At 34.6% G+C, this 25,450-nt stretch overlaps 3 protein-coding genes across 3 annotated transcripts; all 3 read right to left on the bottom strand.

The window, feature by feature from the left end:
* Positions 1–1,079: 1,079 nt before the first annotated feature.
* npy2r (neuropeptide Y receptor Y2) lies at positions 1,080–3,444 on the bottom strand. Its single transcript, XM_048197241.1, has 2 exons — positions 3,279–3,444; positions 1,080–2,558 (listed from the first exon to the last, which is right to left on the bottom strand). Exon 2 carries the CDS (start codon positions 2,536–2,538, stop codon positions 1,402–1,404), a length of 1,137 nt encoding a protein of 378 aa, XP_048053198.1. The 5' UTR covers positions 2,539–2,558; positions 3,279–3,444; the 3' UTR covers positions 1,080–1,401.
* A 3,309-nt stretch (positions 3,445–6,753) lies between these two features.
* si:dkey-30k22.5 (lecithin retinol acyltransferase family protein) lies at positions 6,754–10,014 on the bottom strand. The gene is made up of 2 exons (XM_048195509.1): positions 9,134–10,014; positions 6,754–7,006 (listed from the first exon to the last, which is right to left on the bottom strand). Exons 1-2 carry the CDS (start codon positions 9,638–9,640, stop codon positions 6,851–6,853), a joined length of 663 nt encoding a protein of 220 aa, XP_048051466.1. The 5' UTR covers positions 9,641–10,014; the 3' UTR covers positions 6,754–6,850.
* A 5,231-nt stretch (positions 10,015–15,245) lies between these two features.
* lrata (lecithin retinol acyltransferase a) lies at positions 15,246–16,936 on the bottom strand. Its single transcript, XM_048197233.1, has 2 exons — positions 16,366–16,936; positions 15,246–16,059 (listed from the first exon to the last, which is right to left on the bottom strand). Exons 1-2 carry the CDS (start codon positions 16,882–16,884, stop codon positions 15,907–15,909), a joined length of 672 nt encoding a protein of 223 aa, XP_048053190.1. The 5' UTR covers positions 16,885–16,936; the 3' UTR covers positions 15,246–15,906.
* Between the last annotated feature and the right edge of the window lie 8,514 nt (positions 16,937–25,450).

The raw sequence follows: 25,450 nt of genomic DNA, 5'->3' as shown, positions 1-25,450 counted from the left end.
AATAGTTTTGTGCAGAGACAGGGATTCACTTGTGAATTGCAGATATAATAGAAGTGGCTTTTGGGACATTCAAAGACGGGCAGGACAGTAATTGACAGGATCAATACTCAGACCCTCTTATTCTATTTTTATGTTGTTGCTCAGTAAGTATTGATTGGTCTGTTCCTGTCGGTTGATTGATCTTTTATGGGCCCCAGTGGCTATCAGAATTAGGAATACTGATCTTGATGGAATACATTCCATTTGTAAACCATATTTATTGTTTTAGTCTGTCTGGTGGGCAAAATTTCACAATCCCTCTCTTTATTGCAACTAATAAAATTGTCATTTCATAATACTAAAAAAATGTTATTTTATGATCTTATAATTCCAAATAATAGGGGTTGTCATTGCACATGATCCTTGTCCAATATGGAACTTGAATCTCCATAAAAGACAAGCTGAGACAACATCCCACCAGCCAGACTTGTTCCTGTTAAATTAACTTAAGACTTAATTTTGAGTTTTTGAATTTTGTTTTTTTTAATGAGTATTCGGTTTTTAGAAGGGAACACTCTTAGAATCAAAATGGTGCAGTATTTCATTGCTTGTGATCCTAGAGTCGTATTGTGAACAATGTGCAGTATTAGAGGCTATGTAACCTAATTACCTGCGAGACATGGGGTGTCTGAAACAGAAAGCAGCTGGCTTGCTGCCTCGCTGCCCAACGAATTTGTTGATTCACACACAGCATTTTTGTATAAACCTTTTATACTTTTGTTAAACTTGTTTAAGACCAGCTTTCAAGGTACCAATATATTAAATTAAAGTAAGCTGTAGAGACAACCAAGCAAATACTTTATGACTATAATACATATTTCTCTATAGAATTGAAATCATACATTGAAGAAAAAAAGGAAAGAAAAAAAAATTGACTTACCTACTGCACTGTGAGAAATTATTTTTGTACTTTTGATGATCTGTCAAGTCACATTCACAAGATTGTAAGTTATAGACAGGATCAAATGCAAATATTTGATTCCAACTTGCCCTGATGTCTTCCTACTGCTGCCTTTTTAATGCTTTGGGAGCCATTTTACGTAAAATCACGTTTATTTTCACAGGAAACAAACAGAAAAACTACAATATTCTTAACACGAGATCCCCGTCTCACTGACTTTTTTTACAGATCAAATGCTAATTCCAAATATAACAAAATACATAATACATTTTAACAACAAAATACAAACTGAGTGTTTAGTCACAAATTCACCACAATTGTCTCATATATAAAATATTAGGCAATTTGTAGAGTGTTCAGTCTTAGATTTACTTACAGTCCTTCTTTACAGTAGACTTTTTGAATATTTGTCCTTATTATGTTCACATTTTGTGTTTTGAAATCTCAAAAGCAAATGGCCATCACAGCAGAGTGTTTTCTTCTTTAAAGACAACACTGATTGCGTTTTGCTTATTGCGTGTACATTTCTCACTTACTGCCTCACTGCTACAAACTTTTCTCATTCCGTTATTTAACCTTCCACACTTGAACACGGCCACAAAAGATCTTCTATAGTTCCTGTTCATCCAGCCATAAAGGATGGGATTGGCAAAGGTGGAGCACATGGCTACAATATGGAAAGCTGTATAGAGCAATTTGAAGTCTTTCATTTCCAGTACACTGCTATCAATATCCACAGCCAGCTGGAAGGCGTGAAAGGGCAGCCAGCTAACGGTGAAGACTACCACTACAGCCACAAGCATTTTCGTCGTCTTCTGCCGCCGTTGATGACGGTCGCTACGGCCACCGCCGGGGCTGACGTGATTTCTAAGCTTGTGCCAGATTCGAGTGTACGCAAAAGAAATGATAGACAGTGGCAGCCCGTACTGCAGGAAAAACATGGCGATGCTGTAGATTGTCCCATCTGTGCTACTTCCAGGCCACTTCTCTGCGCAACCCTGAATTGTCTGCTCAGGTGATAGGTCAAAGGTCACATATTCACGGAAGATAGCTAGAGGACTGGCAAGGATCGCGCTTGCCACCCATATGATCACAATCACGACTATACACATGTCTTTGGACATCTTGGTTTCCATGTGGTAGACAATGCTACGGTACCTGTCCAGCGCTATAACGTTGAGCGTGATGGTCGAAACGTGGACCGCTAAGCCTTGTGCATATGGCAGCAGGTAGCACATCACCTGTCCGAATTTCCATTCTCCATAGAGAGTGTACATCAAAGTAAAAGGTAGACACAATGTGTTGACCAACAAGTCTGCTACAGCCAAGTTGACAATGAAATAGTTAGTAACTGTGTGTAAATTTCGAAACTTGTACACAACATATATGACCAAAGAGTTCCCGGTCACACCAAAGACGATGATGGTGCTGTATGCCAAAATCAATATCACCTGAACACCCACCAGTTTTGTACTGTCTTCCAGACCATCTAAGACACCCTCAACTTGAATAGTGGCTGGTGTACAACAGTTTGTGGACTGAATTAAGGAGTTCAGGGTTTCGTCTTCAGATATGTTCATTTCGGTTCTTATATCCATGTTCACTTTAGTCACTTACTCTGAAAAAAAAAAAAAAGAGTAAAGTGAAAATTTAAATAGTGTATTCAAAACAAAATTCAGACAAAAGATACTGGATGCCCTGTTATTACATTATATCATTCAATGATAATTTTTTTTAAGAATGATAAATTATGGAGGTACAAGGATTTTAGGTTATTTTAGGCTGCGTTATTACAGTGTAATTACACAGTTATTAACTATATGTACTTACTATAGTGTTACGGTTTAGCTTAGTTACTTGTAATTATGCATAATTTAATGCTATTACTACAGTATGTACATGTAATATAACTATGTCACTTTAGTGTTAAAGTGGATCTTATTTTATTGTATAAAAATTATATGCATTATCGATTTATAGCATAATGTTTTCATATTTGATTAATCTAAACATGTTAATTCATAGTTTATATGAATAAATAAATAAATCAATCAAAGGTTCGTACGTATATTTATCATTTGTAAAACATTAGTAGGGTTTTTGCACACACATACACACACACACACACACACATATATATATATATATATATATATATATATATATATATATATATATATATATATATATATATATATATATAATGTTAAATGCACGTTTTAACCTATTGGTAATTTACTGACACTAATAACATGCGGTCATTAAATTATATACAAAGACGTGCATAAACTTGAATAAGCTTTCGAATAAAGTAATTTAAGACTTTAAAGTGTCTTACCTTCTTTATGATGTGAAGTTTCCTGCCACAGAAGCTCACGTACGTATATCTGTCAGAAGAAAAAAATAGACCAAATCCATGCCAACATTATCGTGCAAAACCCTACGACAGACCTCAAGAAGTGTCAATAACACGAGTCCGAATCAATTTGATGCATTGAAAGGGTAAGGACCGCTTCCCTGAGAGTCTGCTGAGAATCTACAGGCTGCCTCTGCATGTTCTTTACGTGCGCAAATCCACCAGTAGGCTACTCGCGAGATTGTTGATTGACATCGGACTTCATAATGAGCCACAGTTTGCTTTATAATTACAAATATAATAGATCAGAGGTTTATGAAAAAATAATTGTTAATTCATAATTCTTATTAAAATAAATGAATCTAAGGATCTTGACATTTAAATCTTTGATTATCTGTTAAGTACCAGTCTAAGTAATTTATGCTAATCCTCTCTACTAATGTTAATTAAAGTTATTACATAGTGTTAAGAAAATTTACTAACATGAAAAGAACTCAATTAGCCTATCCATTTTTTTCTGATAACTGCAGTAATATATGGTTAATTAACTCATGAATAATGTCATCATTGTATCCTTAATTTTTTCAGCATTGTTTTCATAGCTTTTTTTTTTTCCATTGTCAGCTGAGCTTTGCAGATACATGTACAAAGAGGGTTTCAAATGTCAGGAAATGTAATCATTAAGACAAAAGGACAAATGTCTATCCTCCTGATCTACATCAGGTAGAAATGGACACATGACGTCTACAATCAAGATAAGACTCATCCCATTTTGTTGACAGACCTTTTCAATTTAAACAGAATGAACTGAATAATGGCCTTAGCAATATTTGCATTTTGTTGCTTTAGGCCATAAGATCTGATCTTGTCTGTTGTCAAGTATTGATGGCGTCACCATGCCTTTCTTTTTAAAAATACATATTAACGTTGGTATTTTAGAATAATTACCTTGTATTACATGGCTTCATCTGATGGAGTACAGCTTCGTGGGATGATGTAGTATGTATTATATTGTGATTGTGATAATTATTACTGAATGTAATAAGGACCTGATACAGTAAAAGTTTTAATCAGTGATAGTTGTAACCTGCCAGCCACTTTATACATAAGAAACAGAGACATAAGAACCTCAAAAATGTATTCCATTAGGTTTTGTTTCTAAGTGAGACAGCAATTATGATCTTTCACAGGGAAGCTTTTGGGAACCAGACTAATGCATGCAATAATTCAATCTAAAAATTCACAAACTGCCCAAGCATTAATATTCTCAACCATGCTGTGCTGCACTGAGACTAAAAATGTTATTTATTCTTGTCTCACTCTCCACTTAAATATCACAGCATTGAATATCTGAGTGATTTAGCATTTTCCAATTCTTGTCCACCATTGCTTCACTTTCAAATTTGAATTTGATTGTGTCATAGATTTTTTTTTTTCCCATAAGGTTTTTTTTTTTTAAAGCCATTTACTCTTTTGCGAAGAAGTTAGATTAGTTGTGCTGTGCTTCATAAAGGACATTGATTAAGGATAAAGTCAACATGGATTGCCATCTGCAACCCAGAGGAAGAGCAAATACATTTTGTTTAAGAATCATTTTGTTTTTTTCCTCTGGAATAACACGCACCAATCAATTGTTCACAGTAAGACCAAGAACATTAAAGGGATAGTTCACCCAAGTTCACCCAAATTCATTATTTACTCACCCTCATGTCATGTTGCAAACTCATAAGACTTTTGTTCATCTTTGGAGCACAAATGAATATTCTCTCATCATTTTTGTGACAAACAAGCACACAAATTAACGTCCTTTTACCATATCTGATATGATCTATTTATTTGTGGTGATCAATGTTTAATAAAAGCCTAAATTACATCTATAAAGCAATCATGTATCTTCAGAAGACTTAGATTATACAGCTTGATTTATATGAATTACTTTTACAAAGTCTTTATGTACTTTGTAGAGCTTGATAGCCTAGCCCTAGAGATATAGAAATATATGAAATGAAATATATTTCATTTTGAGTGGATCCATTATATATATATTTATATAAAATCATAACTTTGTATGTTTGATTGTTGATAATGAAATACCATGAATAATTTTCCTTAAAAGAAGAGTCTATTTATACAGAGTCTATCTTCTTTAATATTCTTGGCACAGAATTAACATCAAACCCCACAGCATGTTATTAGTAAATGGACGAACAACTGTCTGAAGAGCTTTCCTATGTCTGCCATCCCTGATCCATCTCATCCAGAAGCTCATACCACAGGAAATCTGCCTTGTGATGTGTTTTCTCATGTTTTCTTCTCATATACTATAGGTTGTTGAAGCAATAATTGCAGCTTGGTTGCTATGACATCTATGTGCAGTAAGACCCCCCTAAATCTCAGTGCAATAGGTTTCTAATAGAGCTGAGATGCCAGCTTTAGTCATTGATTGGCTGTGTAATTAATTACTATAGATTTTTATTCACTTCCGCAGGGAGATTGAGGTAAATGTCCAGCCAGGCAAATTGCCATAAATAGCAGCAGTGCAACAACACTACAGAGAACACAATGACAGAAATAACCAGCTCCCTAAAGCACTGCTTCTGTTGTTCTGTGTTGTTTTCTGATGTTAATCCAGTGATCCATAGTGCTGTTAGCTGTTTTACTTCAGGGTAAAAATATAACACCATTAAATATAAAAAAATATATCTGTCATATAGTCAAAGTGAGATTGCAAATCATAATCAACTTAAAAATTTGTTTCTTGCAAATAATGCATCCCCTTAATACAAATGTGAAATATTACCTTTCTGCACAGTCTAAAAAATAACTTGAAGGATGATATTATAACTGCAAACAAACAAGCCTGATATTACCTGTTTAAGTGGATGCAGTAAGAATTTCCCCCTGCATTGAATTTAACAAAGCAGGACTAGATCCAGGCTCAGTGTATGTAAACACTGTCTGCAGCATCTCTCCATTAACTGCCATTCATCATAATTATCCACATTACTGTTCTTTCTGACTACATCATGGTACTTCTCAGGACTGTTCAAATATTTCTTACTGTTCCTTTGTAATCCACAATTGCTGAATAGAATTAGTATGAATTATTACTACATTTTTTATATTGCTTTTGATTTTCTTCTTTTCTTTTTTCTGATGTTTTGTTTGTTTCCTTCAGTCATACCCAGTGACAGATTTCCTCTCTCGTTTACTTTTTCACTCTTTCCAGTGTTACAATTCTGCTGTGGGCAGTGGCAGATGTCTTGCGATCATGGTGCACATTAAACATAGACAATAGTGTGTTGTTTCTAATAGTGTGTTGTTTTTTTAAAGTTTTTATTTATTACAAAAATAGTGCTAAAATTGTTAAATGAAAGTGATAATCATCCATCAATCCATCATCACCACTCCTTGTAACATTTATAGTGTGCAGACACATATTGTGCAGATACCAAGATATTTTGTAGCCTGAATGGCAGTCGTTGACAGAGTAAATGCCTTGATGCTTTTGTGGCTCTTTAAACATTAAAGGACAAATTCCACCCGGAGTGTCTTCAAGATGCCATCCAGATGGTAAAGGGGATGATGACAATGGGGAGGGTGGTGAAAGGTGTCATAGCGCCTAGATATAAAATGATGAAGACCCCGATTATAGCTGACAGGAAGGCCATCTTCCTGCTTAAGAGAATTGTCCTTACAGTTTTGCAGAACTGAAAGAGAAGGGAGAGGAATTGTTTAGTGTGGAATAAGATGTGTTCTGTATAAGGAACCTTTGCTGCAGGTTTCACAAACGGATGATTCTTTCACTGTGTAAGGTCATGCTTTATGACTGTCCACTAGATGGTGCTGCTACTATTGTTTGATGCTATTGCAAAATGCAAAATATATTGGAGTATACTGGAGTATACAATTTAGGTTTTTATTATTTTAAATGTAACATGATTCTCATAACAATTTGAATAGAAAAAGAACCATGCTGATTTTACATTATTTTATTAAATGCTGTTGTATAAAATATGTTTTTTGATAACACTTTACAAAAAGATTCAATTCGTTAACATTGGTTGATGCATTAAATAATTCACTAACAATGAACTAGTTCTAGTTTTAATTTATGAATATTCAGTTTTTATAGTACTTCATGTTCATTCATAATATTTAATCTAATAATAATTTATACAACATGAAGTGTGAAAAAAAAAATGTATTAATAGATGGGAAAATTAACATTAAACTGAAGATTGCTATACTGTACCATACCGTCATTGTTAGTCCATATGTTACCTATAATACAGTAACTGATTGAATATAATTTTCATATATAGCAGCAAGAAGCTCTATAGCTGTTTGGATCCAAATACAAGACTCATAATGTTGTTATTGCTCAGACTAGGCTTTTGTGCTCTGAAAGTTATCCTGTTTGTTTGTTGCATTCAGCAGCTTTTCATAGCACATGTGGTTAAGGTTACAACAAAAGGTTACTACACAAGATGCCTTTTTTTGTCTTTTCTCAGCTCTATTTATGGGGAATAAATCATGAGGGGAAGAGTTCACTGACATATTCAAATAGGAGATAATCTGTACTTGTAGGAGGAAATTGTGAAATCCTGCTTGGAATTTGAAAACAAAAATGGACAAGTAAATAAATGCAGCGGGAGGCTTTAAAGTGTGACTGTCATGTCAACACATAAAACTCAAGAAGCTTAAAAGTATTCGTTCTTAATGTCACCACTTATGTAAAGATTAGCTATGCCATTAAACTTAAATGCTATTTTCAGGCTCATAGATTTCCTGCATGACACAAACGTCCTATTACGTACTGCCAGTTAACTGCATACTCTCACAACACATAATACTCCAAAAAGATGTCAGATGTATGTTATTTTTTTCATTTCTAAATAAGATTAATTAATTCATTAATTCATGTAAAATATTCTGATGCAAAGAGGTCTTTATCAGACATATTTTTTGTAAGGAATAATTGACGACGGGCCATTTAATTATTAGAAAATAATGCACACCTGAGGTGGTAATGCGGTAAGTGCATTATTTTCTAAGAATTAAATGACCCAGATTCAATTATTCCACTTATACTATGGTTACCACACCTCAAAACACTGTTCTGATGTTGTATTTCAAGTAGGGATGTAACAATATTCAAACCAAACCGAAAAACCGCAATACACCACCCACGGTAGCAGGTGGCAGCGCAGAGCGCGAGTGAACGCGATCATCTCTTTCTCTTTAATAGCTTATACTAGTTAAAGAATAAACTTGAATGAACATCTGAAGGTATGTTGAAAGATACAGTACAACTTACTGAAATGTATCTCATGTAATCGCATAATCAGTGTTTCAACGACGGAAAGACTTCAGCAAAGATACATTAAATTGAACAGTAAACAGTAAAGTGACAGGAAAGACATTTATAATGTTACAAAAGATTTCTATTTTCAAAGATCCTGAAAAAAAAATTATCATGGTTTCCACAAAAATATTAAGCAGCAGAACTGTTTTCAAAATTGATAATATTAAAAAATGTTTTTTTGAGCACCAAATCAGCATATTAGAATGATTTCTGAAGGATCATGTGACACTGAAGACTGGAGTAATGATGCTGAAAATTCTTGCTATCACAGGAATAAATTACATGTAAAGTATATTAAAATAGAAAACAGCTGTTTTAAATTGTAATAATAATTCACAATATTTATTTTTAGTCTAATAAATTCAACCTTGGTGAGCATAAGAGACTTAAAAAATCTTACCAACAACAACACCAAACTCTTGTATCTATATTCCACATTGTCTATACATCAGCCCTGTTTAGTTCTTACCTGGAAGGTTTGGAAGCTAAATGCAACACCATAGCGGCAAAACATGACATAGTGTTCGCAGTTGTGCCACAGTAAGCTGTACGAGAAAGATCCAATCAGCTTCTCTGCCCGCTGTGCCACTTCCTCACCATTCAGTGGCTGTACACTGACCATACTATCTGTACTATTGACCTGAATCTGAGCACCATATGCAAAATCAGCCAAAGAGTCTACACGAACACTGGCTGCCTTGGCCAAAACTCCAAAAATGAGTCTTTTGTTGGTCACCATCTTCGCAACAATGGACTTTTCTTTAGTGAACACTGGTAGGATGTCTGGGATAAAATGAGCTATGCGACCTTCACCTAAGTAGATTCCAAAATGTTTGAAAAGAGTCCTGGATACCACCAAAAGGTCACCACGCTTGTAAAGGGAGATATCGTAAGTTTTCATCCCTCTGTCTTCTTTACACTCATCCTCCAGTGTTGAGGTGATGAAGAACAAATTAAACAATCTGAGAGCGATCATGGTGGAAGGCAGTGGACAGTGAGGTTCACTTCACAGCTACTCAATTTATTTGATCTACTCTGGGAGGAGTGATGTGGTTCGTTTAATTAAGCAGCTTTTCGGCATCACATGTTGACTACAACAAGGTGATTTCACAAGTTTTATATAAGCCACATTGTGTCTGAATAGATATTAAATGGCCTGCTGAATAAGTCAGTCTTAATTACCTGGAGGTAAAAGTCCTGGGTCAAGAGTGAGATTAATGCTGAGTGGTTGTATAATGCTTACTCAATGAAATAAGTTGAACAGAACACTTGTATGTTTGTATGTTTGTACCTTGACCATCAGGATGCTACAAAGAGTTAAATTCAAATGTATCATAACAGTTTGTCATTTATATACTCTTTTACACACACAACTTTGGTCAGGGGTAGGCCTGCCTGGATGCACATTGCTGATGAGAGTATTTCACAAGAAGTGTGGCTTTGCACTTCTGTTATTTAAGACCCAAAACCAAACAAATCTTTCAATAAGAAATGTTATGGATCTCACTTACATGCTTATAGTAATTATGAGGTACAGCTGCTGGTCATATAATTAGAATATCATCAAAAAGTTGATTTATTTCACTAATTCCATTCAAAAAGTGAAACTTGTATATTATATTCATTCATTACACACAGACTGATATATTTCAAATGTTTATTTCTTTTAATTTTGATGATTATAACTGACAAATAAGGAAAATCCCAAATTCAGTATCTCAGAAAATTAGAATATTACTTAAGGCCAATACAAACAAAGGATTTTTAGAAATCTTGGCCAACTGAAAAGTACGAATATGAAACGTATGAGCATGTACAGCACTCAATACTTAGTTGGGGCTCCTTTTGCCTGAATTACTGCAGCAATGTGGCATGGCATGGAGTATATCAGTCTGTGGCACTGCTCAGGTGTTATGAGAGCCCAGGTTTCTCTGATAGTGGCCTTCAGCTCTTCTGCATTGTTGGGTCTGGCATATTGCATCTTCCTCTTCACAATACCCCATAGATTTTCTATGGGGTTAAGGTCAGGCGAGTTTGTTGGCCAATTAAGAACAGGGATACCATGGTCCTTAAACCAGGTACTGGTAGCTTTGGCACTGTGTGCAGGTGCCAAGTCCTGTTGGAAAATGAAATCTGCATTTCCATAAAGTTGGTCAGCAGCAGGAAGCATGAAGTGCTCTAAAACTTCCTGGTATATGGCTGCGTTGACCTTGGACCTCAGAAAACACAGTGGCCCAACGCCAGCAGATGACATGGCACCCCAAACCATCACTGACTGTGGAAACTTTACACTGGACCTCAAGCAACGTGTATTGTGTGCCTCTCCTCTCTTCCTCCAGACTCTGGGACCCTGATTTCCAAAGGAAATGCAAAATTTACTTTCATCAGAGAACATAACTTTGGACCACTCAGCAGCAGTCCAGTCATTTTTGTCTTTAGCCTAAGCGAGACGCTTCTGACGCTGTCTGTTGTTCAAGAGTTGCTTGACACAAGGAATGCGACAACTGAAACCCATGTCTTGCATACGTCTGTGCGTAGTGGTTCTTGAAGCACTGACTCCAGCTGCAGTCCACTCTTTGTGAATCTCCCCCACATTTTTGAATGGGTTTTGTTTCACAATCCTCTCCAGGGTGCGGTTATCCCTATTGCTTGTACACTTTTTTTTCTACCACATCTTTTCCTTCCCTTCGCCTCTCTATTAATGTGCTTGGACACAGAGCTCTGTGAACAGCCAGCCTCTTTTGCAATGACCTTTTGTGTCTTGCCCTCCTTGTGCAAGGTGTCAATGGTCGGCTTTTGGACAACTGTCAAGTCAGCATTCTTCCCCATGATTGTGTAGCCTACAGAACTAGACTGAGAGACCATTCAAAGGCCTTTTCAGGTGTTTTGAGTTAATTAGCTGATTAGAGTGTGGCACCAGGTGTCTTCAATATTGAACCTTTTCACAATATTCTAATTTTCTGAGATACTGAATTTGGGATTTTCCTTAGTTGTCAGTTATAATCATCAAAATTAAAAGAAATAAACATATGAAATATATCAGTCTGTGTGTAATGAATGAATATAATATACAAGTTTCACTTTTTGAATGGAATTAGTGAAATAAATCAACTTTTTGATGATATTCTAATTATATGACCAGCACCTGTATATGAGGCATTATTATTTTTCTATTTATACCATCTTAACTATGCTATCATGCATATTCAGCATATCATTGGTAGTAGTGAAACTTTGCGTGTAACTTTGCCGCCTCTAACTAGAAACCACTGGTTTCTCATTTTATCTTTTGTATATATAGCCATTTGTCTCAATCTCAGTTTGTTGGTTCCATCCGGCCTGTTGGACTACCTCGATTCTTATGACTCGTTTCCACTGAGGGGTACAGGACAGGACAGTACAGTTCAGTACAATTCATGATGGTAAACTCTGATCCGGCTTGTGTTTCCACCGCTAACAGTACAGTTACTTGATAGGCGTGATGTATGCAGGACAGTAGCGATCAATGTCATTCTCGGGCTAAAAAGAAGAAAGCAACACAGTAAACAACAATGGAGGACATACAGCAGGTCTTGTTCTTGTTTCGCAGCATGTGGCTGTTTGTCACAAGAAGAAACGGTATTTCAATTTTATTTAAAAAATGGCACCTCTTGTGTTTGTTTGTTTGTTGTCATTCCCCTTGTAGTCCCTCCGATACCTCGGCTCCACCACAGCTCTCCAACCCCTTGGCTCTACTATTGTTCTCCATCCTGCTGGCCCTACCGTGGTCCCTCGTCTTTCCATTGATTTCGCAATAGACTTAAGGTCCCGCAGCTGCGCCTTGGCCCTCCACCCCTTTGGTGTCACCATGGTCCTCCATCCCTTTGGCTCTGTCATTATATATATATATCTGTCCCACCGGCTCCACCGCAGTCCTCCAGTCTCCTGGATTCATTTCAGTTTCTCCAGCTCTGCCTTGGTCTCCACCAATAAATAAATAAATGAGTACACCCCCTCTAAACAAATACAAAATATGTATTTTCTTTATAATTACTAAATCAATTAATGGAAAGATGGCAAAACTAAAATGTATTAAACATATACAGTACATAATAAAAACTGAGAAATATATGTAATTGATAGCTATAAAATAAGTAAATTAGCCAATTTTGTTTAAAATAAGGATTGCAGAAATGATTACACCCTAGATTTAATTCAACAAATGCATAATATTCTAGCACTTAGTATGCCCTCCATAATTTTGAATATACTGCTCTGACCTTTCTTGATACGGAGTGAACAAGTTCATGACAAGTTGTCACATCTGTCCTGTTTAACTCCTGGATGATGAGCTCCTTTAATAGGGAGTGTTGCTCAACTCATCTCTACAGAATCTCCCACAGGCGCTCAAGAATGTTAAGATTGAGTGCAATACATGTCCACAGAAGATTGAATTCTCCTTGGGAGAATGCATAACCTCATTGTCATGTTGAAAAAATACCCAACATTGCAGGGAATGAGGAAAGGGTAACATCTTCTGTTTCAAGTTTGTGTATTAAATTACACAGTGGTGTGGGAATTCATGACAGCATTGATAAAGCACAACTCCCTCACACCTTCAGCACTTATACATCCCTATATAAGAGCTTTACTACCACTGAACTTTACTGTGGGAACCAGGCACTTCTAACTGTACTCCTCCTCTAGCAACACCATAACATTTTGGATGCTGTTAAATCCAAAAAGATTGATTTGGTCTTATGAGACCAGAGTATAGATTCCCAGAATCTATATTTTGTAAATATGGGCTTTGGAAATGGCTAACTGACTTTATTGTGCTTTGGCTACAGTAAGTAGTTCCAGTTAGAACAACAACTATGCATGTCATTTCTGCAGGCTGCGTCTTACTCTGTGAGATAAACAGTCACTCTTTTCATAGCTTTTGCTGGCTCTGAGACACTCGCTTGGTATTTCTTCTGCTCTTTGTCTAGCAAAAAAATCCCTCATCACTAAATGAAAGCTTAAAATGAAGGCCTTATTATTTCAGGGGTCTTGTCACAAGTCCATTGTTTTTGAATTTCTGTGTTATTTTTGCTATATTTTCACACTTAAAACAGTGATTTGGCAATCCTCTTGTAGCACTGTCTTCTTTTGTGCTAAGAAATAAGTCTCCTGACAGTTCTCTCCCAAGTGCTTCCATTGTTGTCAGCATTAAGTCTGAGAATGATTCAGTGGGCTATATAACACTTTTAATTGTCAAGAAATTACTTCTCTTTAAATGTTTTGGTTCAACATACTTACCTGTTGATCAAACATTGCCTTAAACTTACACCAGAAAATTTTTATTTCATTTTATTTAGTAACTTTTAGGAGGGTGTACTCATTTTTGCTACACAACATTTTATCACCTTGATAAGAAAATCTTATTTTCCTGAATAATTTTGACATGCTTCTTTGGTAATTGATTAAGCAGACTTGCTGGAACATTATATCTCTAAAGAACCCTAACATATCTTCTAAGTAATTGAGTAATTGCTGACTTTCAGAAGTTTCAGAGGGGGTGTACTCATTTATGCTGTGCACTGTATCTCCATCCCTCCGGCGCTGCCATGGTCATCAACTCCACTGGTTCCACTGTGGGCCTATTTTCTGCTGACCACTCCATTGGGTCTACAGCTCCTCATGGCCAACCAAAAGAGGCTGCACTTAGATCCACGCTTCATCTACTCTTTCCTTCCTGCAACATGACATGTATGGTCATATTTATCAAAATCCTAAATGGATGCTGCCTTAATGGGACCTACTTGTCCCAATCCTTAAAGCCCACCCTTACAAATACCCCTAACCATAGGTGTCCTCAAAAGTGCAAGAAGGGTTTTTAGCATGTTAACAAATTGAGCTTTGACAATTTGAAATAGGAATAGGGAGAAGAATGGGATCATGAAAACTCTGGTTGGTTGCATCAAAAGCTAAATTGAGCATTTTTACTCTTCCGGCTGCTCTGTCCACCAGGTGGGCGTAGTTAGTGTAATTAGCCTTTGGTGGGCTATTTGCTGATATAAAAATAATCAAAATAAACTTAAATGTAAAAAATAATAAAATAATAATAATAAAAACTATAATAATAAAAACTATAAAACAACATGTTAAATGTATAACTTATTGTCTTGTTGTTGAGTGGGCAAATATAATTTATATTTTTTTACTTTTTTAATTTGTCCCATCAACAACTGATTTTTCAGAAAATACAGTTCTTGAAAGGTACGTAATTGAAAAAAAAAAAAAAAAAAAAAAAAATCTATGGCCACTTCTTGTTTCTGGTAATAATATATTTGAAAACAAGAAGCTTATTCATCATTACAGCAGGAGAACCAGAGAAAATATGTAGGGGCACCCTACATGAGGGGTATCTTAATATTGTCTTTACCAATGCCGAGAACCACTGCTTTAGACCCAAACACTACTACTTTCTAAATACAATTCACTTTTTGTGAATATTGACAATCACAGTCTACTTTTTTTACATTCTATCTTTTTATTTTATTTTTTATTCATTTCATGAACACAGAACTTTGACCTGACCTAAAAACAAGTCAAACATGTTTTGAATTCAACCATTTTGGCTTTATTTTGATGAAAATATGGTAATAAATCAACTGTTTACAGCAGTAACCAGAAATAATAGTACTATTTACACAACTACTATTAACATTCCTCAAATTCTGGTAAATGTTCTTATTCTGGTTTTTGTTTAGGAACTTATGGTATTAAATACATATTTTAAACTGTACAAAGTCACAATCAAGCATTGTCAGAGCTTAAAAATAATAATAAAAAACTATACTGTATGTCTTAAATCACAGTCCATTGTACAAAAAAAAAAACTGATCAGTGAAATTTGTCACGTCTGTTTAACACTTTTGCTTAATGCATACATAAGGCACTTTCTGTGAGCAGTATATACATGCAATCTGTAACTTTAAGCTACAACAATATTGGCTTTACCAATTTTAAGTATTTGTTTTAAGTAAGTGTTTTAAAAGCAAGGTAGAGCTAATAGCATGTTTTCATGAACTTCTTAAATGATAAAGCTTACCATTTAACATATAGAAAGGCAAAATGCAAACAATGCTCAAACATTGCTTGACTACATAATCAGACTTTGCATGATACACGTATTCCACTGTTGCACTGATGCATTGCATTGTTGTGTATTTGTCCCCTTTAACTGTATTGTTTTATGTGATGTATTGAAAGTGTCTCTCAGCCAGCCATCCACAGAATGAAGGGAATAAGGATTGTGGGTAATGTAGTTGAAGGTGCCATGCCAAAGCAAAGGATGTACATCACTCCCATCCCAACAGTTAGGGCCACACTTCTCTGGTCCCGAATAATGGTTTTCAGACAGTCACAGAACTGCAAAAAAATAATAAAATAAATAATGAAAAAAATTAAAGATATCATTAACAGGCTAATGATTGATTATTTTTCAAAATCCTAGGTTTTATAGGCGCTAAAAAAAAAAAAAAAATAATAATAATAATAATAATTTATTATTATTTTAGCATTTGTGATCCAGTATTGGTATTTTGATAGCATGGTATTAATTCTACAATAGCCTACATAGGCTATTATTATTAATTCGGTCATTTTAATTATTATGTACAACAGAAGGTGTGTTCTAGGCTATATTTTCCACGTTTTGTATTAAAGAGAACTCACCCTCTCTGTCTGCTGGCTCACAGGTGTCCCGTACCTGCAATACGTCACGAAATGTTCGCAGTTATTCCATAATAAACTGTACGGAATATCGCCGACCAGTTTCTCTGCTCTTCTCGCGACATCCTCGCTCGCCAGTGCTTGACACTTCATTTTCATATCCATACCATTCACCAATATCTGTGCTCCATACGCGAAATCTTCAACCGAATCGACGCGTATACTCGCGTTTCTGTAAATGCAGCCTAAAATGAGTCTTTTGTTTGTGACAACTGGTTTAATAAGCTGTTTGTCGTTAGTTAATATGGGCATGATGTCAGGCATCAGGTGCGCCACTCTGTTCTCGCCCAGATAGATGCCGTAATGAATGAAGAGAGTGCGCTGCACCTCTAAAAGATCTCCTCTCCTGAGCATTGGACATCTCACTGGACACTCCTCCGTCTCCTGCCATAGACTTTTAAAAAGATTAAAGTTTGAGAAGAGAAAGAATTTCTCAAATAGAAATGTCAGCGAGTCTAGCATTTTAGTGTTTTTATGACTGTGAAGACCTCACAGTCGATTGAGATTTTATATTGCATGTGCTTGAGGACTGAGGAGGTTCCCAGCATTCTGATTGGCTGGCAGTTACATTCCCACACTAAACCACTTTAATGCTTCAACACTTGATTACTTAATGTTGTGTAGTTTTTGGAAATAAACAGTAAGCTTATTGGTAACACTTTATAATACTTTATAATATAGTTGGAAATCTTGATTAATATATTTATTAAACTATTTTGATATTTGACATTATTGATATATATTAATAGAAATTGATTGACAATAAATTGACTTTGTATATATGTTTAAACTGCTTGCAAACAGCATTGAAATTAACTCTGCTCTGTAATTAAACATGCTTATTAATTCAACTGTGTGAATGTAAATTCACAAGACCATCTGTAGAAAAAGCTAACAGAAAACAACAATCTCCACAATGAGACTTTGTTATTGTGTGGCCATTATATTTTACACTTTTTCACACATGTGTTTCAGACATGTGAAAAAGCTTATCCAAAACCATATTTTTCTCTCTGCATGAACATGTTTTGAAGTCCACTTTGAGCTGATTTTGTCTGTGAAACGTGAGCCCCTTAGTTAGAGGCAGGAGCTGATTATCCTATAACAATACCACTTGCTGTTCTCACACACATTGGTCCAGCCTTTTAGCCTCCCGGCCTTTCTCCTAAGCACCCAAAAGATTCCTGCAAATGTGAAAGGAATAAGTGACTGTAATTAGCAGTGGCATGTAATAGAGATTCTTTGTCGTAATCAGGTCATCTGATAAACTTGAATTTTATTCCCAGATCCTTCCAGATCCTCTTTCTTTTTAAATCATTAGAACCATTTGTCCAGTCTAGTGCATGAAACTAGAGCATGAAATCAGAATCACTACAATTCCTCCACAAAGTTTGACTCCTAGTGCTATTTAACCTATAAATCAGCAGCTAATCAGAAGAGTATCTTACTGTCTTATTTTTGTGTGTGTGTGAACACTTTTCATGAATTCTTCAAGAAGAAGCAGCATTAATCTCACAGAACTCTTTCTCCTTCTTCCTTTCAGTTTATAATACAAAAGCAAGCAATGCAATTGGTTCAGAATCAATACTTAAACATTATTCAAATGTTCAAAAAAAGCTATAACACAAGAAGTCTGCCTACACAGTGACTCTGTGTAAGATTTCTATTTGCTACCAGTTTAGTTGACAAACTGGGAGAAGTAATGAAAGGGTTAGTTCACCCAAAAATAAAAATTGTCATTAATTACTCACCCTTGTGCACACCCATAAGACCTTCGTTCATCTTCGGAACACAAGTTATGATATTTTTGATAAAATCCGATGGCTCAGTGAGGTCTCCATTGCCAGCAAGATAATTAACACTTTCAAATGCCCAGCTAAAGACATGTGACTACACTGGCTCAACCTTAATGTTATGAAGCGACAAGAAAACTTTTTGTGCGACAAAAAACAAAACAAAATAACAACTTTATTTAACAATACTTAGTGATGAGAGATTTCAAAACACTGCTTCATGAGCTTCAAAGCTTTACGAATCTTTTGTTTCGAATCAGTAGTTCAGAGCGTATATCATGCCAAAGTCACGTGATTTCAGTAAACAAGGTTTCATTATGTCATAAGTGTTTCGAAATTTCAATGGCCGCGACTTTAGCAGTTTGATACATGCTCCGAACTACTGATTTGAAACAAAAGATTCGTAAAGCTTTGAAGCTTCATGAAGCAGTGTTTTGAAATCTCCCTCCATCACTACATATTATTGAATAAAGTCATTATATATATATTTTTTTTTTCGCAAAAAGTATACTCGTCGCTTCATAACATTAAGGTTGAATGTAGTCTGTAGTCAAATGAACTGTTTTAAATATGTCTTTAGTAGCTTTCTGCGCATCTGAAAGTGTTAATTTTCTTGCTGGCAATGGAGGCCTCACTGGGCCATCGAATTTGATCAAAAATATCTTAATTTGTTTTCCGAAGATGAACAAAGGTCTTACGAGTGTGAAACGACATGAGGGTGAGTACTTAATGCGAGAATTTTCATTTTTAGGTGAACTAACCCTTGATGGTAAATCTTTAATAAAGTAATCATAAGGTCTAAACATGGTCTAATACCATATGTACAGACGGTAACAACCAATAAATCTCTCAAGGCATCTGAAAACTGATCTTGTGCCATTGCACCTAGAATGGTTTTAAAGGTGCTGTATGTCTCCAGTATTATTAGCACAGGCTTTGGCTGTGATAACTATTGTGGACAGATTTCATAAGCACATCTATTAAGTGCAATAGGTAAAACAGTGTTAGAAAAATCATCACAGTGTGCTGATTTCAACAAAATAGAGATATAAAATAAATACATGAGTGTGATCACGTTCACTGTCTTCTGTTTCATCATTTGTAAAAGGTTATCTCACAGTACCCATCTTGTTTAGCATATAAACCTAATAGTAAATGCATTTCATTATTGTGGCCTTGAAAGCCGTTTATGTTGAATATTTGGCAGATGTGCTCACCAGGCAGTCTGAGGTCTTAAGGGCAGATGTGAAACTGCGGTCATTGCAGAACTACACTCAAAGTGACGGCCGCTGAACTTACACTGCCCTTGCTATGACCTCCCACTTACAAATTCACTGTGATCATATTTACGGGATGCCAGATAAGAGTACTCTTGTTGAGAAAACAAATGCACTATACTTAACTCTCACTACTGTTTTTGTGCATTTATTGATTATTCTTTCATTGCTGGTTCCTTCCAATCCTGTTTACAAAATTCAAAGAGAAGCATGGGGTGGGGGGGATTAAAGTGGAGGAAAGAAGATAGAGGACTTCAGTAAATCAAATGGACAGGAGAGGTAAACCTGAGTAACTGCTTTGCATGAACATAAACAATCCCTATGAGAAACATTAGAAGCAGTTTGCTATATAAAAAAAATAATGAATATTTAAAACTTGATTGCGTTACTGCAGTTTTTAACACACACGTCACCTCAAGTCATGATGGTTCAGCAAACATCACAATAACAATGTATGACCAATTGTGATTTTGCAGTATGCATTCAAACCAACACTTGGAGAAGTTGGGAAGAGGGTTTTTTTTTTTTAATTTTTAGAATTAATTTGCTGTCATTTACATTCCAAGATGACAATGGAGAAAAAAAATAAAAAAAAATCTCAATATTATTAATAAAAGTAAAGCCTGACATGGAATATTTGTCAGATTGTTTTTTTTTTTTTTTTAAGTTCATTTTTGCTCATAAAGCAAAAAAAAAAAAAAAAAGTTTTACTTCCTAAAAAAAGTATAAACTATCAATCAGATGACATAAGGCATGTAGTAGATTTAAAGCCTACTGTATCATATTTGATACAAAAATTTTTTTTACACAACCTTTTTTCAGCAAAGATTTGACTACTGATATTTTAGAGGCCTTTGAAATTTGTATATCAAATATGATACTATAGGCTTTAAAGGGTTAAACACAGATGCATGGCATTAACACCGCCTCCCGTTTTACTTCTGTAAAAGGCCCCTTGTAAAATACATAAGAATATTATAATGGTCGGACCATATAATTCTTGGAACTGAGGATTTGCTTGTTTGGGTCTTGATGAGGTATAGCTGACCTACTTATGTTTAGTTCTACACCACACTGTATTAAGGCCTATTCACAACAAGGACGATAACAATAAAGGTTTCATTTTAAAAATCAATCTAAATTTATTAGAATAGCTGAGCTATAACCACAAACATAAAGATAACGACAAAAAGGAACAACATCATTGAATTCACTTTCAGTTTCAGGTAAATTTTTGTCAGTTGATGAATGATAAAAACACTCAGTCAATCAGAATCCATCTCGCTCAAGACTTTAAAGTGCAGGCAACTTAACTGCACTGCGGGAAGCACTTATAATAAAAAGAACATAATCGTGCATTGGTGTTGAAGCTAATATAGTTATCTTTATAGTTATTTTTATAGTCTGTGTGAACATTTTTCCATTATCCTCACAATGACATTTGCATACAAGCCAATAAAACGACAAGCCTGACAGTTTTGCAGATTTCATCGTGGTATGTATACTGGTGGAAGTTCAATTCAGGCAATATATTAAATAACCTCAAAATGACCTAAGACTATGTGTGCATTTCAGTACAGTTTAGACAGCAATGACCTCCCATGATGGCTGCAATGGTGGTGACATTTCTTATCGTTTGTTTGGGAGACTACAGAGTTGGCAGGCTGCTTCTTGGGACTTGTGAAATGGAAGCAGCTCTCCATCTGGTTTTGAGAGAGGTTCAGGCAGAGTTCAGAGTAGTTTAAGTTCACAGACGCTCAAGTTGACTCTCAGGTCAGCCATGCCTTATATCTGTTGTCTACCACATTCAATATGGTTTCGCACCATAAAATCAGGTCACAGCCTGGTCACTTTAATGATATTCTTGTCAGAGTTTCATGATACACCTGAGCAGAAAATAAACAGAATGAAGAAAGCCTGTTGTGAATCTTTATAGAAATATAAATGTAAAGAAAATAGCTCTCTTTAGACACACTGCTCTAGTAAACTGACCTGCTATAGGGTACATAGCTGTAAATAAAGCTTTAAAATTTCACCAGGTACTACTTTGCACAACTCTGTGGATTTATTGTGGATTAGCATCTCACTTTGTATTTTATACTGGATCCTTTATGTCTTAAAGCTGATTGTGTTAAATCTGTTTTTTTTTTTTTTTAATTAAGATCTTTAAATCACCTTTCAGACAGAGATCAGACTTCTTTCATACCTATCACTGCTACCACAGTTAAAGAAGAAAAACAGAGCTGACCTTTGCTTGACTCATTGAATCTTGTTTATCACTTGTTGTTTAGAATACTTTAATCTTTTCCAATTGCAGCTGGACATTTGTCACAAAACTCCTCAAGCAGGGATACTACAAAATTTGTTTTGTTAGTCGAATACATTCATTGCACCTCTCAACATGCATTTGCGATATAGACCTTACAAAACAAAAGTTTACCAGCTATGCAGATTTTATAAACTTAGGCTTCAGACGTAATTGATTACATTTTCCTGAATAAAGGAATCCAGTCTAGAGAGCAAGATGGTGGTAAAAGCGATATTTCACACATGAAAACTGTCACCATTTACTCACAATCATGTTGTTTATAAACCTACCAAAATGTATTCCACAAATAAATAGATACATAAATAATTAAAATAAAAAAGTATTATTTTGTGCTATAAACCAAATTATGGTAGAAGGCCCCTAGACCTTATTGTATACTGGAGGGATTTGCCTAAAGAAAAGAAAAGAAAAGAAAAGAAAAGAAAAGAAAAGAAAAGAAAAGAAAAGAAAAGAAAAGAAAAGAAAAGAAAAGAAAAGAAAAGAAAAGAAAAAAAGAAACCCTGTTTTTTTGGACTTACATTAGAAGAAGAATAGCATTAGCCTAGCCTAGTGTTCAAATTAAGCAATAAGCCACATGAAGCCATGATTAATAGTCATTTTTAAAAGGGGCTGCTGTTCTAAAATCACTGTAAACCATGCCTTAAGAGGACTTATTGCTTTTATAAAATGGTAACTACATAAACCTGGCAAGTTTCATAAAATATACAAACAGCAACAGTTATACTGACGTAATGAGTTTACAGGTGTGTTTATAGAGTATTTTATAACAGCTTTGAACATGCTTCAGCCAATCATAATAAAGGACCAGAACTATCCATTTTATAATGAGGGTTGTTGTTGTAATATTTCGAACATTTGAATAGTATTCAAATAAGAAAGTGTGCAGTGATAACAGAACGGGCCTTAGCAGCTTGACTGTAATGTTCTAACTTTTAGCTTTCTTTAGCAGTCTCAGGTCATGGGGCACCTGATAACTGAACTGAACATGGCATTAAAACCCATCTGTTTAATCTGGTACATTCCATAGACATAATGATTTTTATACTGTACAAACTGTATATTCTATCCCCTAACCTACACCTAATTGTACTCATCACAGAAAACTTTCTGCATTTTTACTTTTTCAAAAAATATCACTATGACACACACACAAAGAGAGAGAGAGAAAGAGAAAATACAAACACCTCAAAAAACTTAATTATACAAAGATTAGTGTTATTAACATAAAAATAACAAAAATGTACCCAATTTAGCTTAGTAAATCCAACTCATTTACTCATTCAGTTGAGTATACATCCATCTCAGTATATTAAGTAGCTTCAACTATATTGGTTTCTAAAAGCTGCAGATGTGTGTATTGCTTCTCTGGTTAAAAGGTCCATGTAATACTTTTGATTTGCAACATCCCCTAGTGGTTTAGTTGGTTAAGACATGTTCATAGTCTATATCACCTTTGGTACAGATGTTTGTAGCCTTGAAAACATAGACAAGTATTGAGCAAGAATATTGATATTTAAAGTTATTAAAATTTACTAGTATTCAGACATCAAAATATTTAAAAAGTTTATATTATTATGCAACCATGGAAGATTAATTCATACCACATTATTCAACCTTTTTCCTTTTTAAAAAAAAAAATAATTTAAACATTTGAATTCTTTGCTTTGGTTATAACCAGAAAAATGAAGAAAGACTATTTTTGTACATGAGTGACTCAGGTGGTGGACCTCTTTCACTGTACCCCCCACCCCTTTTTTGTTTACTACCAGTAAAATGAAGAAAGATATCATTTTGCCTCAGTGACTCATGTCAGGAAAAGTGTCTGTGCGTAGGTGTATACATGTCCTGTAGAGATTTGTGGAACATTTGATCTCAAAAGAAAAAAAGTTACAAATCATTAACTTAGAATGTTCATACTGACCCATAAGCGCTGTAGCAATGGGTCTGTGGTGTCACAGTAAATGATCTGTTTGTCTTTTTGGTTTGTTTACTTGTTCATGCCTACACAGTTAAAAAAAAGACTAAAAAAGTAAAATAAATAAATAAATAAATAAAAAAATAAAATGGTAAAAAGTCTGGCAGCAAAGTTTGCAGACAGATTCTTTACCTTACAGCAGATCACATCTACTCACATTACCACAGTTCACTCCTACCATTTCACAAAATTACATGCAAAAACTGGAAAAAAAAACCAACAAAAAAAAACAGAGTAGACTTCACAGTCAAAATAAATTAATTTACAGTATATTACTGTTGATAATTGCTTTATAATCCATGGGAAAAAAAACTGAATTACATAGAAAATAATTAACTTTAAGGTTAATCTCAGTAAGGATTTTAATTTTATAATTATTTTATAAAAGTGCTCTGTTCATCTACAGTAATTTACTTTTGATTTTTTTTTTCATGTTCAATAACTATGAAATAATTTATAAAATTCAGAAACACATTGTATATTTACAGTATTAATCTTTATTTTTATAGAACGAATTCTCACAGATTCTTTGAACAAAATTAAGTTCTGTCTCTAAATTAAGTACTTACAAATACATAAAAATAGCAACATTTACAGCCAATTTATGTAAAATTAACAAAATGTTTACATAACTTTAATCAAAGGAACCTGCACATTTACAGTATTAGTCATAGTACAGAAACATTGTATGTCAAGTTACATGAATGATAGGAAATACAAGCTTAGTACATCAATTAGAATATGCAAAAGTATCTACATGAAAAGGCAATTGCTGTATACCTTTATACTGTATTATTGCTGTTATTTTATACAATTACATTTTATCCAAAGCAAATTACAAATTAGAACAATAGAAGCAACAAAATGTACAGTGACAAGTAGAGTACAAGTAGAGTTCTGTACAGCCTTTAAATTGAAGCCTGAATCTGGCCCGTACCTGAGAATGTTTGACCCGACCTGAGCCAGCTCGACAGGTACTGATAAATTTGAAGCCTGAACCCGACCCGAACCCAAAAATAACAATACATAATTTACAGTTCTTTTCTTTTCTTTTCTTTTCTTTTCTTTTCTTTTCTTTTCTTTTCTTTTCTTTTCTTTTCTTTTCTTTTCTTTTCTTTTCTTTTCTTTTCCTATTTTTACAGAATAAATCTGTAAACTATTCATTAACATTACTCTAATTAAAATTACAGATTACACAGATTAAAATTGATGTAATACCAAAATATAAGAAATTACCTGTAATTAATAATAATGAATATTGGAACTTTAAATTACAGCAAATATCTAACAAGAGGTATCTCATTGTACAATGACAAAAAGGAAAAATTCTGTAAAAAAAAAAAAAAAAAAAAAACCCAGACCATTATCTGATTTTATTTTTACAGTGTGTGTTTATTATGCTTATGTATAAGGAAAAAAATGTGCTGGAAAGCACAAAATTTAATTGCAGGGGGTGTATATCCGGGGGTCCACCACTTATTTAGTCTTGTGAGAAAAGAAAATAATTTAAGAAACATAAAGCTAAATAAGCTTCGGTTCAGCTGAATGTTTCATTTTCCTCTCATTTAACTATTTTAAGTATTAATCTAATCTACCATATGACTCTGTCACCAGTAATGATTATTTAATGGCTTTGCAATGTCAACATCATGAA

This window comes from Megalobrama amblycephala, linkage group LG7, assembly GCF_018812025.1.
Source record: "Megalobrama amblycephala isolate DHTTF-2021 linkage group LG7, ASM1881202v1, whole genome shotgun sequence".
Classification (NCBI taxonomy): Eukaryota; Metazoa; Chordata; class Actinopteri; order Cypriniformes; family Xenocyprididae; genus Megalobrama; species Megalobrama amblycephala.
Note: the sequence above shows the minus strand (reverse complement) of the source record. Positions and strands in the feature narration are given on the sequence as shown.

Bases quoted from the DNA above. Each gene is read 5' to 3' on its own strand.
- lrata (XM_048197233.1), bottom strand. From the start codon at position 16,884: ATGCTAGACTCGCTGACATTTCTATTTGAGAAATTCTTTCTCTTCTCA. The intron at 16,060-16,365 runs GTGAGTTCTCTT...ATTTTTTTGCAG, and splicing joins TGAGCCAGCAGACAGAGAGG to TTCTGTGACTGTCTGAAAAC.
- si:dkey-30k22.5 (XM_048195509.1), bottom strand. From the start codon at position 9,640: ATGATCGCTCTCAGATTGTTTAATTTGTTCTTCATCACCTCAACACTG. The intron at 7,007-9,133 runs GTAAGAACTAAA...CTTCTCTTTCAG, and splicing joins TTAGCTTCCAAACCTTCCAG to TTCTGCAAAACTGTAAGGAC.
- npy2r (XM_048197241.1), bottom strand. From the start codon at position 2,538: ATGGATATAAGAACCGAAATGAACATATCTGAAGACGAAACCCTGAAC.